General features: G+C 44.8%; 1 protein-coding gene across 1 annotated transcript; it reads left to right on the top strand.

The window, feature by feature from the left end:
• The first annotated feature begins 3,343 nt into the window (after nt 1-3,343).
• Nucleotides 3,344-11,301, top strand: LOC125739274 (twinfilin-1-like). Its single transcript, XM_049009177.1, has 9 exons — nt 3,344-3,518; nt 4,410-4,487; nt 4,736-4,914; nt 6,011-6,106; nt 6,218-6,322; nt 8,940-9,059; nt 9,849-9,999; nt 10,312-10,433; nt 10,542-11,301. The coding sequence occupies exons 1-9, from the start codon at nt 3,494-3,496 to the stop codon at nt 10,638-10,640; spliced, it is 975 nt and encodes a 324-aa protein (XP_048865134.1). The 5' UTR covers nt 3,344-3,493; the 3' UTR covers nt 10,641-11,301.
• The last annotated feature ends 3,916 nt before the right edge of the window (nt 11,302-15,217 follow it).

The following is a 15,217-nucleotide window of genomic DNA, read 5'->3' as shown; positions in this document are numbered from 1 at the left end:
AAAAGCCAATTTGTAACAGTCAAGGAAGGTATTTTTGCAGAAAGGTCCCTCACTCAGAGAGAAAGGTAAGAAAGAAATGCTAAAAGAAGCGGATAATGGAAGGCAAAAGTGACATGATAATAATAATAATAATAATAATAATAATAACAATAATAATAATAATAATAATAATAATAATAATAATAATGGTCCTATCCTGCTGTCTGTCTCAGGCAGCACAGGGCACAGACTAGCATACAGCCTAGACACTATGTTAATAGAAATAGCGTGATTTACTGTATTTAATGGTCCAGTTTCCTCTCCTTCAGTGACCTTCATCTGCAGCAGCATCCCAGCTCCGTCTCCCCGCCCCCAAGCTCAGCTGGGGCTGTCTTCTCCTCCCTCTTTTCAGTGCCCCCGTCTTCTTTGATGCCCCGGACAAGGCCTGGTTTGATAGGTGTGCAGGTTGCGCGTCAGCCCCCATCCCCATTTTGGCATGAATTACGGCCCCCGTGAATTTTCCGGCAAGCCTGCTCCCTCTGTTGATGCGGGACCCATGGCGAGCCGCGATTGGTCAATTTATTTTCCCATCAGGAGGTCCTGAATGCTCCGAGATTGCCATTCTGTGTGACCTGACTCCCGCCTGTGTTGTTCTTTCCATATAAAAGCAATGTTATCACTCTTGCATAAGGGTGTAGGAAGGCTAACGCTACCAGCACACATGTCCGTCGGAACGCCCACCCACGCTATTCATTTCAGTCAGACGCGGAAGAGATGGACGTGGGACAGCATCCTCACCTGTAATTCGCGCCACCTGTCACTCATTCAGGCCTGTGTCCCTCTTCTGCTCTGCTTCCAGTTCTTCGTTACTGGGCTGCTGCTGTACCACTCCCACCCCCATATGTGGCCCAGTTTCTTATAGTTTATTGCTCAGTCCTTTTTGCTGAAGGAGGGACCCTAACCATCCTGCTGTCCATGGTCTGCTGAGTGTGCTGTTGAATGAGCAGTGGGCTTGTTTGAGTGTGTGTTTGTTTTTAGGTGCTGTTGTAAACCACAGCGTGCCCCAAATGAGTGCCTCAGTCACTAGCATAGCCCTGGTACTGAATTGTGATCTCTAATACTATAATCTGAATTTTTATGTATTAGTCACATCAGCCACAAACAACATTTAAAAGTCGGTTTGTGTGATTGCAGAGGTAATGGAGACAAACTGCATTAGAACGAATAGATCTACATTGTATTCTCAGTGGATGTATTTATTTTTGTTTCATTCACTTCTGGGGGCATAAAACTTAATGACTGAATATTTTTTAACACAAAAAAGAAGTTTGACAACTATTATCTTCGATCAAGAAAAATCTGTCTAGCCTAGTGATATAACTTGGAACAGTTTGTAGACGAGCACCGGCGATTAAACGTTGGAAGACGGCGCCATCTGGTGGTTGACAGTGAAATATTACGGATGTACCGACTGAGGTCGTGTGGTCGCCCAAATTACACGCCTGGCCATTTCAGTAAAATGTGATCACTGGAATATATTTTGCTACAAGCAACAACAGGCTTTTGTTAAAAAAAAACACACTGAACACTGAAGTTTTCTAACAAAATTTGACATCGACGCCAAGCTTTTCAAAGGGAACACCGTGTCATACTTAGAAACATCGTTACGAATGAAAAAATGCATTCAATATCCGCAAAATATTTGTCTAAAGACCTATGGTTTTAGTAACTGGACTGTAATTCCATTCAGGGTGTTCATCACGCCATGCCCAGTTTTGTCTCTGTGGCTAGATAAGCAATTATTGACACTGGATAAACGGACAGTGGACGGGAAGTTTTATAGACGTGCTTATAATTTTATATTAAGATAAGATAAGACTTTATTTCATTGATAAATCTTTAAGTCTTTGTATGTCTACGGCAAAATTTTTGTGGCAAGTCGCAGGCAGAAACCAGCAACAAGGATGAAGATGAATATACATGAAACAAGATATAATAATTTCTATCAATATACACCCTTAAATTAGCAAACAGGATACCACAGTAGCAAACAGCATACCAAAAGTACCTACTGTTTAGTTGAGAATACTGAACCGCCAGTATGCACAAAAGGGACAGGTCACAGTCAGGGGCGCCGTAATGGGGGGTAAGTTAGTCCACAGGGGCCCTACAAATGTGGAACATAATTGGATAGGTCTGGGTGGGGGACCTAGTACGATACGCTTTCATTTACTCAAAATCTCTAGCAGCATCCCTGCTCACTGTAAATGCTCGTGTTCTTTTCTGGGAAGCCGAACTCCCCTTAGCTGGCCCGTAATTCGAACCACGACCCCTTTGCCTTTAGCACTGGCACAAATTAAATCTCTAGAGGCAGATCACAAGGATGAAGGGAGGGACAGGTCCTTGTGGCTATGCTTTGTGCACGGAGGGGCATAAGTTAGCCTGCTGTTTGCTTTGTTTACCCACATGCTACTTCCTTCCACGTCACCATCTACTGGTAAGGATGAGAATTATGTTGTCAAACTGTCATCCTGGGCTGTCAGTGAGAGTCAAGCCAGGTGCAGCCCCCAGGAAGGCTCCCAGGTAAGTGGGTCGATCCTGCAGTATCCCTCAACAATCCGATGCATGCAGAATCTCCTGCAATACACATTACGCAAGCCTATTGCGTCATTGCCCGGTGCTGCATCTCTGAGCGATCCTCTTTTTCAGCAGCGTGCCACGCGATGGATTCATTACGGACTCTTTTGAGAAGAAAACCTGTTCGACGTATTGATGTGTCCTGCACTGTGAAGGCAACAGGTAGATTGTGCATATGCCCCATTGACTGTAATTTTTTAAGGACGGATATGTTCACGCTGCACTCCACATGACAAGCCGTATTTATGCGGTAACTATGAGTCCCAGGCCAACGTGTTATCTTCACATGTGAAATTACAGAAGAACGTTTTGCAAAAAGCATTTCGGAAACTTCGTGGCTCTCTCGCTCTCGCACGCACACTCACACACATACGCACACACACACAGAACTGAATATCAATAGAAAAACACATTTTTGTTTCGGACCATTAAGAACTTTTATGTATCTAAAGTAGATCTTTATATGAATATTTTCAGGTACGTCATTAATCCTGTTTTTGTACTCCTTGCACTGTGTTTCATAAGAAATGATCGCCCAAGAAAACGCACGAGACAAACTGAAATCTGAAAACAATTTTAGGGTCCCTGTATTTCGCGCATTCATTGGATCGTACGCTTTACGAGGCGCACCCTTTAAAAAGACACGTGTCTTTTATACACCATACTTACGCCGAGCACAAATGTTGCCCATTATACAGCATCATTAAAAAAATGTGGAACACGATCGGGCCACATCAAGCCGGTGACAGCTCGGTCACGTGGTTTGCGGGCCGATGACGACACCATGTAGTGGGGCTGACTTTGCTGTAGTTCACTTTTTCTTCTTCCTAATCCTGCGCATCCCGACAGCGGACGGCGGAGACGGATCGGGGTCGAAATGTCCCATCAGACTGGAATACGAGGTAATTCGCATCCATTGTTGCTTATTGCTGAACTGCGCAGAGGAAACGACGGTTTGGGTCTTGGTGCTTTATTTATGTGCGCTTATTTATTTTCACAAAAGCTGTAAATGACAAGCAGCTTGGATTAAACCTTATATTTTATAATACACCTGGAAACTGGGATTCCTAGGAGGCGAAGTTGAATCGGGTTTATTTTCAGACAAAATCGCTTTGTAATCGGGTCATGCGGTGCATGCTGAGCTGCCCCAGTTAATTGAGAATGGACGGCTGTTTGTTGATCTCTCTCTCTCTCTCTCTCTGCCCCTCTCTCTGAGTTTGGCCCAAGATCAGGCGCCCTTGCTAAATAATACTGAACACTTACTTAATTTACAGCCTCTGTTTTCGGCGAAAGGGCATGTAACTCAACCTACACACGAATATAACTTCGAAAATCTTTTTAGGAAGCTGGCCCTAGTTTAAAAAATGTTGCACGCAGTACATTCCTGTGGTATTCATAAGAGTAACTGCAAAATGTAAGCCACTGTGCCTTGCAGCGAAATGGGGAAAAAAGTAACAAAAGGGCAGCTACTCATCATTTGTGTTGACATCTCAGGTGCTACTTTATGCACTGTCAGATTTGTACCCCAAGGTTTGTACCCCAAGGTACAAATAACAACAATGTATCAACAATGGTATAAAAATGTTCCCCAGAGTCCATTTCTGTATCTTAAAAGTTACATTTACCTCCAACTAAGGATACAGCTGGCAGAACCTTGAGGGTACAGCCCTAGTGACAAGTAATTATAACCTCAAAGGTACAAATTAGTACCTTTTTTTTTCCGACAGCACAGGGTTGAGTGGGGGTTTGTTGTCCTTATAGTAACATGTTGTAAGTGTACTATGTCTTCACAGCTTCTGTGGAAGTGAGAAATCTGTTTGCGAAAGCGAAGAATGGAAACTATCGACTCCTAAAAATAGTGATTGAGAATGGTCAGTACCCGGTCACTTACATTGGATGTGGACAGTGGATTGGAGTAGATGCTAATATATCTACGGCTTGGAGTTGCCTCCCTTTGTTGTAAAATCTCAAATAAATGTTCTCTCAGTGCGCAGAAATTATGCTACTAAATTTTAGCTCAGTTGATCGCTTTTCACTCACGTAGATGCTGAGGAGGTGTTGTCATAAACGTGGCTTCTGCAGTAGCAGGATTCTGGGTAATCCTTCACTTCCCCTTCAGAGCAGCTTGTGATGAGCGCCACCCATAATGCAACGCGAAGGTGGGACCAAGAGTATGACTTGCTCGTGCTCCCTGTGCTGCAAGACGACATGCCTGCCTATGTCTTGTACCGCCTGGACTCCACCAACAGCCAGGGCTATGAGTGGATCCTCTTGGCTTGGTCACCTGACCAGTCATCTGTAAGTGACATGTGTGATGTCTGATGGCTGCTTAGGGAACCTCTAGCAGATACAGACCACCTGGATTTCCTGCACAGATTTAAGACCAGGTTTTAATAATTTATTGTATGTATGTAGTATACAGCAAAACTGGAATGTTCTGACGATTCAGTGCATCTGCCTAGACATGCTGGTGAATTCCTGAGCACCCTAATGAGACATGAAGGAATGTTTTGTAAGCATGGAGCCCCAGGTTTGGCAGTGGGTCCGACAGCGCAGGAACTTAGCAACACAGTTTTTTACCTGGTGTGCTAGGGCCGGTGGGCGTGGCTTTTAAGAGGGATGGGCGGAGCCACTGAGTAGGTAGACTGTTGCCAGGGGAAACTCCTGCTGTGAGGTAAATAGAGCGGCGCTCCCTCAGCTGAAGAAAAACATGTAAATGAATTCAAAGTCTGTGGTCGATGTGAAAACAAACAAACAAAAAGACCAGGACTATTACAGGGATGACCCGTCCCAAACACCCACATTTAAACAGAACAATTACAAAAAATAAACGGAATAATAGGTACAACAGCTTCACACAGACGATTAAAAAATCTAAAAATCAGCTCGACATTACCCTTTAACATTAACATTAAATGATACTGTAGTGTAGAGGTTTACAACCCCACCCCCCACCCCACTAGTATTCCACCAGGCCACAGAATGTTGGCTGGGGGCTTGGGATGGCTTGGGGAATTGCCAAGAATTAAGAATATATATTTTCATGTTGGGCCTTCTTTTACGGCTCCTGACTGCATTTAAAAAAAATAGAAACAGTCTATGAAATCCGTCCTGCCAATCGGTCTGCAGCCGGCACCCCCATGTTTCCGGCCCATGAAACTCTCACACAATGTTAACCGGTCTGTGGTCTTCAAAAGGCTGGGAACCCCTACTGTAATGCATTAGTGGACACTGAGACTTTGCTCGTCTATGGGAAGTGCCCTTCTGCACAAGGCGAGCTGCTGGAGCCCTAAGCACTGGCTAGGCGACCTTTAGAGTGTATGCTTGCATGCCGTCTGATATCAAGACAAGTTTTTATGGAGAAACCCCTTCTTTTTCTTTTTTTTTTTTACAGGTGCGTCAGAAAATGTTATACGCTGCAACTCGGGAAACGCTGAAGAAGGAGTTTGGAGGCGTCCATATTAAGGATGAGATTTTTGGCACCGCAAGGGTATGACCATGCTGTCTGACCTGCCTGAGGTCATCCCCATGGCGACCGTTAAAACGGCTTGTGACTTGGGCCTAACCCGTCCTCGCGCTGGGCTGTCTCCTCCCCTCCCAGGATGATGTGTCTCTCAGCGGCTATAGGAAGTACCTGAGTTCCCAGGCCGGCCCCTTGCCCCTAACGGCGGCTGAGGAGATGCTCAAGCAGATCAGGCTTAATGAGGTAGCATGCATGCTCACACATGCACACACACGCACACACACACACACACACACACACACACACACACACACGCTTGTGAGCACTTACACATATAAACATGCACACTCTTGTGCAAACACATTTTAAGGTATATTTGCATCCCTTTTGTTTAACTCTCTTATAGCATCTTGGCTTCGGCATTCGTCAGTGACAATGTAAAGCACTTTGGGACAGTTTAATGTTTTGAAAATGCGCTATATGAGTAAAAGTGAATTGAGCTGAATTGAAAGCACACAGGTCATTCTTGTTGGTCATGGTGCAAACAAAACATAAATAAAGTGATATACAGACCAGTCAGCCATAACCTTAAAACCACTAACAGGTGAAGTGAATAACACTGATTATCTTGATACAATGGTACCTCTCAATGGGCAAGCGTAAGGATCTGAGCGACTTTGACAAGAGCCAAGTTATGCCGACTGGCTCAGAGTATTTCCAAAATGGCAGGTCTTATGGGCTGTTGCTGGAATGCAGTGGTCAGTACCTACTAAAAGTGGTCCAGGGAAGACCAACCAGTGAACTGGAGACAGGGCCATAGGCGCCCAAGGCTCTCCGATGCACATGGGAAGTGAAGGTTAGTCTGGCCAGGACCCACAGGAGAGCGACTGTAGCACAAATTGCTGAAAAAGTTAACGCTGGTTATGATAGAAAGGTGTCAGAACACACAGTGCATCACTGCTTGCTGCGTAGCCGGCAGAGACAGTGTGATGCTCTGGGCGATGTTCTGCTGGGAATCCTTGGGTCCTGGCAGTCTTGTGGATGTTACTTTGACACGTACCACCTACCTAAACATTGTTGCAGACCAAATACACCCCTTCATGGCAACAGTATTCCCTGACAGCAGTGGCCTCATTCAGCGAGATTTTTGCCACACTGCAGAAATTGTTCAGGAATGGTTTGAGGCACATGAAACAGTTCGAAGTGTTAGCTTGGACTCAAAACTCCCCAGATCTCAATCTGATCGGGCATCTATGAGATGTGTTGGATAAGCAAGTCTGATCCACAGAGACCCCACCTCACAGTTCTCAGGACATAAATGATCTGCTGCTAACGTCTTGGTGCTAGATACTACAAAACACCCTCAGAGGTCTTGTGGAATCTGTGCATCGATGGGTCAGAGCTGTTTTGGCGGTGCCAGGGGGACCTACACAACATTAGCCAGGTGGTTTTACTGTTGTGGCTGATCTGCGTAAGCATAATATTCATAAGATAGTCAAAGATACACAGTTAACCACTTGATTGGTGGAAAAAGATGGTGTAAGTTTGAAATGGAAGTTTGGCACAGAAGCAGTCTGTACAATAAATAAATAGACGTAGATACTGGGTTTTGAGCCCAGAGATTATCGTAACATATTATAAACAGTTGGGAATCTTCCCTGACAAAACTGTGAGACTCTAAACTGATTACAGGGCACCTCATGACCACTGAAAAGTAACTGCAGGATTAGCGGAGTGTTGAGTAACTCAGAATAGCCAGAAAGTCTATATGCAAACAGCAAAGATGACCCCAACACACTGACTCCCCCGAATGAAGGTCTGCGCCTGAATTCACTGCAGTGTAATACGTTTACCGTTTGGGTGAACCGTGTCATAGCTGCACATCCAATTCCTTAAACGAGCGCTTCTCGATGAGGCAGTCTCCATTTGCAGCACTCTGAGCAAACAGGAGATGTCATATCTATATCTGCGAAACCACGACACGCGTATCTCAGGCTTGCACAAATACGATCCGTTCCCCCAAAAAGCCGCTTGGGCTTAAATGATCTAAAGCAGGAAGGAACTGGTTAGATGTCAGAGCAAATATAGTTTCCACTGGTTAACAGCTTCATGGGTTCAGTCATACCTTATAAGGAAACTAGAAATGTTTGTACATATTTAAAGTTATACATTCGAAACAAACAGGGGGATAGGAAGTTGCCCCCCAATTACAGAGAGGATAAGAGATGCAGTGTTATGCTGTGTGAGAGTGTACGGGATTTGAGGTATTTGCTGAGAGGAGTCACTGTCAAACCAGATCTTTTATCCACTGGAATTTTAACTGCACAGCAGAGGTGTAAAGTTTAGGTTCAGAAAGTACAAATAAAGTCAAAGATGTTGTTGGGTATAAAGAGTCACATTCAAAGAGTACTCAATAGTACTCAATGAGTACTCAAGAGTACTTTCTAGAGCAGAACTTTCCACCTGTGCCGCACAGCCCTCTTGTCTAACAGGGTGTCACACCTCAGTGAACAGGAATGAAGGGATAAGTGAGTCATTGTCACAAGGGCAGGGGGCCTGTCTCTCGGCACTGAGTTTCAGGTATAATGTCTGGTTAAAGTGCACTTTTCCTATTTCCTTGTAAGGCGGAGTGTATGAAGCCGGAGACCATTTATGGAACCATATCTCTGCATGTTAGACTTTATCATCTGGGTTCCATATGGCTCATGATATAATTTTTCCTGTAATACTTGCAGCTTCATCCATGTAATATTAATGCCAGTTGCCAATCAGATTCAAAGGTCCGCCGCCCCCCCCCCCCAGACCTCAGCCCAGTTCCTATTCCGTGACCCCCCCCCTCCTGTGTCTTGCATAATTGCAGATGGACATCAGCCTGAAGGGCAAACAGCAGACACTGCAGGGCGTGGCTTTTCCTGTCCACCAGGACGCCACTCGCGCTCTGGAGCAGTTCCGAGAGAAGAAGCTGACCTATGTTCAGCTGGTGAGCCCCCCCCCCCCCCCCCCCAGCGCTCCAGGCAATGCCGTGCCGTCTGCTGCCTCAGTGGATAGCGGTCTATTCATTTAGACTGCATCATGTTGGGTATTTCAGTACATATTCCATCATTTTTGTGTTTTTAAAATTCAAAATTTCCTGCAGGATTCTCGTATCTTTCAGTTGTGCCCCTCCGAGCCATTTATAATGTTTAAGTGATCTTCATGTTGGTGTAAAACTATGATATTATGTTATGTATATTATTGACTCAGCCACTAGCATACCGTGTTTGGCTAATCAATACCTCATTGAACTAATTAATTGAGTGACTGATTGATTGATTGACTTGGTATTGACTTTGAACGAATGCAAGGGAATGGCTGGGGTGCCCCAGAGGAGAGGTTAGGGACCTGAAGCCGTTAGGGACCTAGCCATCCAACAAGATATCAGTAACTTTTTGGAGAACAGAGGAAATTCCCGATAGTTTTTATTGTGTTATTCTTAATTTACATATCTTCTAATGTTAAATTTTGTTTTTTTTTCTGAACAGTATTGTGCATTTACTTATATTTATTTAGCAGATGCTTTTGTCTAGAGTGGGTCCTTGGAGCAATTAGAGCTAAGGGCCTCTCTCACGGATCTAACATTGATGTGATTATTCTGTTGGCCATGGGACTCGAACCTATGACCTTGTAAGCATAGGTTACCCACTGCCCCCTCCTGTGCACTTTACGTCTTTATATATAGGTCATTATTTGGCTCTTTGTTCTTAACTCATTGGGCGGATGTTGTCATCAGGAAATAGATTTCCCGAACGAAACGATCAAGCTGTCAGACGCGACGCCCACCGAGCTGAAGGACCTGCCGAAAAGGATCCCCAAAGACTCCGCCCGCTATCATTTTTTTCTGTACAAGCATAGCCACGCAGGCAGCTACCTGGAATCCACGGGTGAGGACGCTTTTCGGGAAGCCAATCGGTGTGTTCGGCCCAGTCCGACGATTCGGGGAGCCTTTGGATTCGTGATTGGCAGACTGCACCTGCTTCTGCAAAAGCTCCTGTTAGAATAATCAGGCCAACTCATCTGGAGTTTGCAGCCCAGCTCTGGACAGACTCCATCTGGGGATAACAAGCCCCCCTATTCTTACATACTCAGGCTGGGTAGATGGGTACTCTGACAGTGGCTGTATTGAGTAATTGAGTTTCATTCCGGTTTGTAGACACTGAGTGACTGTGTTTGTGTCTGTGTTTAAATCTGTGCAGTGTTCATCTACTCTATGCCTGGTTATAAGTGTAGCGTCAGAGAGAGGATGCTCTACTCCAGCTGTAAAAGTCCCCTTCTCAACACCGTGGAAAAAAATCTTCATATCCAAATAGCGAAAAAGGTAAATAACGACATTCTCCATATATTTATATTGATTGATGAATGTGACTGGAACTGTGACATTCATTCTTTCTGTCTTTCCCGGGCTCCCATTTCTGGCCCCTATCAGCTGGAGGTCAGCACTGGGGACGAACTGACCGGCGACTTCCTGTATGAGGCGCTACACCCCCAGTCAGAATGTACACAGACAGAACTTGGCCAAGCCTAGGGGCCCGACAGGGACGTGTGGTGTGCCCAGAATGGTGCACCCCCCAAGGAGAAGCAACACAAAGGACTAAAGCTACCCCCCCCCCCCCTGCCTCCCCCATGCGGTGACACCAATGCCTTTAACCCTCTCAATAACCCCAATTTTGTCCCACTTACTAGCAAAAATATGCGATATAAGGGATATTGTGTTTCTGTGATATTTTAAAAACTAGACTTGCTTTTTAATTTTAAAAAAAAAAAAAAAACAGCAAGAAGCTGATTTGTAGATTTGAACATTATATGGGAAATCAGGGAGGAAGAGAGACTGAAGAGCAGTTTATTCAATAAACTGCATTCGTGTTCATAAATAGGATTTGTGCTCATTTTAACGCCCCACATTTCTGCTGACCGGTGTCGTTTTTGCAGGTCTCTTGATATACTGTTTAAACAACTGGTCATAGGTTGCTGTAGGTGTACTGTCAGTACTGTATTTCCTAGTTCCCAGGCACTAATATTGGCGAGATACAAGTCATTCTGTTCATAGTTATTCATAAAGGGAAGACCACTTACCTAGACATCGTTTTGTTGTTTGTTTGTTTTAAGACAGTTATGTTGCAGTCTTGTCTTTTATATATATTCCTTGTTTAAAAGGCAAAAAATAAATTTCATTTTCACATTGCTAAGTAAGTGTAATGTGTCACTGATTCAGTACTAATGCGCTCAATTCTCACAATTCATTTGCCCCCTCTAGCCCTTGCTGTTGTGCTCTGTTTTTGGGAGCTTAAAGGGTTAATTGGTGCCGTTTAAACCGTGGCAGAGAATTCAAGGCTATCTTGCTTTGTACTTTGCTGCTAATGGAACTATAATTAGTCTAATCTTAATTTACGCTAATTAGGCCAATGTAGTGACCCTTTTTTCACTTCATCTTAATAAGGAATAATAGGTTTTCTTTTAGCACTGTGGAACCAAGGAAACAGAATTGAAAGAGCACTAGGGGGGAGTTTTTTTGTGTGGAAGGTTTTAGCTATCGGCTCCGACCGCGGAGAGTTTAAACTGCATGCCTAACCCCAGTGACTTCAGTGAATCAAACAGCTGGAGTCCGTAAGTGGTTTTCAGATAAAGGCATCACCTTAACAGCCGGATGGTCCCAGAGCATAAGCATTTCCCTGGAACTGGCCGCTTTTCGGCGCGAGACCTCATCACCCGAAGCTTTCAGGAACAGGTTTATTTTTTGGGCTGCGGACGGGAGTCGACCCTGCGTAAGTGCTAAGAGTCATGTCAGATCCCGGGGCGGCTGGGATTCCCACTGCGGCAGTCGCCGTCCGGAATTCTTTGTGATTTTTTTTTTCCCGCCGTGAATGAAGAAGCGGGAGAAACAGGGCAGGCAGAGGAACAAATGGAACAGCAGGTGCAGGCCGGAGCAGGTGGTGCCACTCAGACACGACAGGCGTGACGTGGCACCCTGGGGCTCCGTGCCCAACTCCCCGCTGGGCATAGACTGGCATCTGCGGGGGGGGTTCTGTGCCGGGTAACAGCTACTGCTGCCGAGTACCTCTATCATTTCCCTGATGATGCGGCCAATTAACCTGACAGCAGAGCATGGTTTACATCAACGCCATTACATATCACAGCTCCATAGAATGGGAGATGCTCGTGATAATGGTGTGTGGTTCATCACATTCAGCCTCAGTTCGGAATAGCGTTGGTTCGAATCCCAGTCCTCGGTTGAATAATCACATGTCTGTCGGGCCCTTAAGCGAGGCCTTTAAGCCCCACCCCAGCCGAAATGATAAATGGCTTATCCTGTGCTTGGACCCCATGTTCAGCTCTCTCTCTCTCTCTCTCTCTCTCTCTCTCTCTCTCTATATATATATATATATATATATATATGTGTGTGTGTGTGTATGTGCCTCAGAAGAGAGCATGATGGGATATGTGAAAAGAATCATTTCATTTCACCTGGCTCAGTGCAGCTGTGAGCCCCGGCTATACACAGGCCATTTGTGCATGTCGGATCAGTGTGTCTCACTGAGTCGTTGGCATGTTTGTGTTGAGGCCTACCAGGCTTGCTTCCGCCGTGGATCCCCGAATGCCCTCCTCTCTCTCTCCGAGGGCCGGTCCTGTCTGCACGTCGTCCTAGTGACCGGCAGCTATGATGTGTTCTGTATTCTAGGCTTCACGCACTCCTTTGAGTTCTGCTGCTTGATTATTCACGGCTCCCTACCCTTTACAAATCAATAAAAGGCCGTGTTTGTCCTGTGTGGTCAGATTTCACTGAAAACAGAACCTCTGGTTAAATATAGAGGCTGTTGTGTGAGCCTCTGCATATTGAATAATGCAAAAGTGTGGCTGATAAGTATTTTTTCTTTTTTAATAAACGATTACTTAACTGGGTTAGCATCTTGCGCGTGCTTCGGCACGCCTGCGGTAAGTGTTTCTTGTAAAGGACTGGAACTAATTTATCATTCTCTCTCTATTACGAATTCCCTGTTTATTTTTTTGCCTGCTAGCGGTTGCTAAGTTGAAGATTGTGTCATGGCTACGTGCTCATGTGTGTTGTGTCCCATCCAGGGCAGATTCGCATTGTTTTTCTTCACTCATATCCTGTGGTCATTTTGCTGGGCTTTGCTCTGGTTTCCCGGTAATCTGTATAGCTTTTAAGCACCATTCCAACATATGGAATGTTTTAGAAATGCTGAACATGTCTGTGAACATACCTCAGAACCTCTATTTATTTAGTATGAAGCGACGTAATTGAAACCATTAAGAGATTTGCCTCAGGGGTGAGTCCGGACCCCCCTGTGCGCTGGTGCCACAGGAGAGGGAGACGTCTGGGGCTTTGTTCTGGTTCTCTGACCCCCCCCCCCCCCCCCCCCCCCAAAATCCCAGTTCGGTTAATGAAAAACACCAGTGGCCATGTGTGGCTGATGTCAGCCTGAGTAGATGTGAGGCTGCGTCCTTTGAAGAAATCCGATTGACGTAAGATATTTGAACCTAGTGTTGTTGCTGAGGTGGGTACCTGTGTAGTGGGGAGGGACATAAATAAGCCAGTCACACAATCCCCACAATGAATACATGAACGGGACACCCATCAAACACACACATATTGGAACTGGTTTTACAGGCTCCTCTATGTGGTTTCAAGAGTGAGGGGGGGGGGGGTGGGGTCACCCCAGGAGGAAAGGCAGTCAGGCAGGGTCTGTGCATATTATTGTTCAAGGGTCACAGTCTTCTCCTGTGAGGCAAGTTTAGAGTCTTGGAAAGCACGTTCAAAATGAGTTGTGGCTCACAGGACAGCTCTGCTGAGTAAGTACCCTGGTTTTGCATGCATCTTCATAGAGCCACAAACTTCCTGGTTGAGGACACTGTTTCTTTGAACCGCAGAAGACACAGGGCAGTTAGTCCCCGCACTAGCAGATTTAAGAACAGCTTTTCCCCAACGCAGCAACCAAGCTGAACCCTCACATGTATCTCCCACGCATCTCACCACCACATACTGATTATTACGTTCGTACTTTAGCACATATGCACATACATTATAGGCCATTTTGTATATATTGTTTACATATTACGTGTCTGATGCTTTTATTTGTACCGCTTATTGAGTTGCCAACTCATCTTGTTGTGCTGTACAATGACAATAATAAAGAACTGAATTGAATTGAATTGAACTGAATTGCTAGGGGGAACTGGATCAGAACTGCAGGCATCTTTGAGGTTAAAGTGTACAGATATTATCGTGCAGATGTTACTGCCCTTTCACCTCTGACACATTTATATTTTTATTTCGGAAGCCACTAGATTTAACCAGAGATTGCTGTGGTGCAGACATTGAGTATTCTACTGCTGTTGATGATAATTATGAAATGACACAGCTTGAAACCTCTTGTGGATATGACAGTCCTTCTTCTCAAATGAAAGCTGCTTACAAATAAAGTTAAACCTGAATGCTCTGTGCTTCGAATCCCTTATTTGTATTGTTTTTATATACTTAAGTTTTCGCGTTACAGTTAAAAAGACTGGCACCGTTCATGGACTTGTAATTGCTGAAGTGACACCTAGGTGGCAGCAGTGATTCAGAAAAAATCTTTTAGTGCAAAAGCGCCTAGACTAGACCAATGCAGAGGATTCTCTCAGGCTGCTGTGCACTCAGATACCCACTTGAGATGGGCAACGCTGCCACACAACGCATGTCAGCTCATGGCACGGGATATAGCATTCTTCATAACCTTGTATTTTACAACACAAGTACATTTCTCAAGGCTATAAATAAATGTTTCATACATTCCAGTCACATCAATGTCCCTTAGCTTCAGTGCTACGCCACAATGTTGGCTGATCACGTGTTATAATTCTTAATTAATAAATCTTTCTGTAGCTCCTGACCTTCAGCAAGTAGAGCATTGCAATAACGACGCAAAAGTCTGTATTCAAATGGTTTCTTCTCTTCATTTTAAGTTGCTTTGGATAAAAGCATCAAATAAGTGAGTGAAATATTAGATTCCGTAGTTTGGGCTACTCACAACAAGCAGGATAACCAATTAGTGCTTTTCATTTGGTTCTGCCAGATAAAGGAATCCCCTCAACTGACATGTGGAA

Source organism: Brienomyrus brachyistius, chromosome 3, assembly GCF_023856365.1.
Source record: "Brienomyrus brachyistius isolate T26 chromosome 3, BBRACH_0.4, whole genome shotgun sequence".
NCBI lineage: Eukaryota > Metazoa > Chordata > Actinopteri > Osteoglossiformes > Mormyridae > Brienomyrus > Brienomyrus brachyistius.
The sequence above is the reverse complement of the archived record's forward strand: the minus strand, read 5'-3'. Positions and strand labels throughout refer to the sequence as shown.